Source organism: Sinocyclocheilus grahami, unplaced genomic scaffold, assembly GCF_001515645.1.
Source record: "Sinocyclocheilus grahami isolate Dianchi unplaced genomic scaffold, SAMN03320097.WGS_v1.1 scaffold4462.1, whole genome shotgun sequence".
In the NCBI taxonomy this organism is placed as follows: Eukaryota; Metazoa; Chordata; class Actinopteri; order Cypriniformes; family Cyprinidae; genus Sinocyclocheilus; species Sinocyclocheilus grahami.
The window spans coordinates 9,300-10,492 of record NW_015509396.1 but is presented as its reverse complement, the minus strand read 5'-3'; the positions used below and the strand labels follow the sequence as shown (position 1 = coordinate 10,492).

Below are 1,193 nucleotides of genomic sequence, written 5' to 3'. Positions count from 1 at the left end.
TCATGAGGTGAAATAACCAAAACTTAAAATCCTGGAACTGTCTAAATGCATGAGTAAATTTTTCGTCATCTAGTCGTCAGAGCTGTTTGGTGCAACCTCCATTTGTTTTCTCCTCTTGATTCTTTTTCCATCCAAGCACCTTATTTTCATCTCTTTTTTTTGCATTTCTTCCAGCTCGCCTCTGATCTGAATGATATCATGGCTTCTCCTCAACATCAACATCTGCTGTTTCACAACAGCGAAGTAAGCTGCGACTCAAGCGGCGATGGTGCTGTGTCTGTGCGGATCAGCGGCACCAAGCCGCACAAACAGCAGCGTGGGAGTCTGGGCGCCAGCGCCATGTGCAGCATCATCGGGGGCTCCAAACATTGCAAGTACAGCATCTCCTCCAGCTGTAGCTCAGGCGAAACTGCCATCCGCAAAGCAGTGGTCAAAGGCCTCCGGACTCAAAGGAAGATGCCGCAGCTGTTTGAGAGGTCGGTTGGACACTTCTGGAACCCCAAGTTTGACTCCAACATTCTGGAGGAAGCCTGCCGCGAGCGTTGCTTCCCTCAGACGCAAAGACGTTTCCGCTGTGTGTTGTTGTACTTGGTGGCAGCCAGCCTCCTCTGGGGGCTGTTCTTCATCGCTAATGCTAATCGATGTGAACGGACTGCCTTCTTATTGCCCACGGCCTCCTTCCTACTCCTTTGTTCTGTCCTGTTTGTCTTCACGTTCACCCGGTTCTACGTCCACTGCTACAATCAAGCCTCACTGTTGCTCATCGTGGTGACATTTGCCCTCACTCTTGCACCTCAGATCCAGACTCCAGGATTTAGTGACTTTAATGTTCCTCCTTTGAAGGATGAAGAGGACACAGGCAACTTCAATGGCACTGAGGATAAAAACCTGACGTCTGAAGTTGCCCACAGTGGAGGTCCATTAGCCCCTTGTTTGTCCCCAGTTGGCACCTTCTCTCTAGGCATGGAGGTGCTTTCGTTGCTCTACAGTTTCCTCCACGTCCGTTTGTACGCGTCGCTCCTGCTCGGCCTGCTCTACTCAGTGCTTTTTGAGACGCTTGGCTGGATGCACTTGATTCAAGGCAATGGTTGGAGAAACTCCACCGAGGAACATTTGGAAACGCTCTACTGGCTGATCCCTGGAAGAGCCATTTTGCATCTCTGCGCCCACGTCATTGGCATCCACCTTTTTAT

The 1,193-nt window shown here is 50.5% G+C and overlaps 1 protein-coding gene across 1 annotated transcript in view; it reads left to right on the top strand.

The window, feature by feature from the left end:
* LOC107576850 (adenylate cyclase type 9-like) overlaps positions 1 to 1,170 on the top strand; it is a gene marked incomplete at its 3' end in the record, with an annotated part of 2,609 nt that extends 1,439 nt beyond the window's left edge. Inside the window, exon 2 of the mRNA XM_016262976.1 lies at positions 175 to 1,170. Within this exon, the coding sequence (XP_016118462.1) occupies positions 199 to 1,170 (972 nt within the window). The remainder of the gene's footprint in view (positions 1 to 174) is intronic.
* Positions 1,171 to 1,193: the final 23 nt, after the last annotated feature.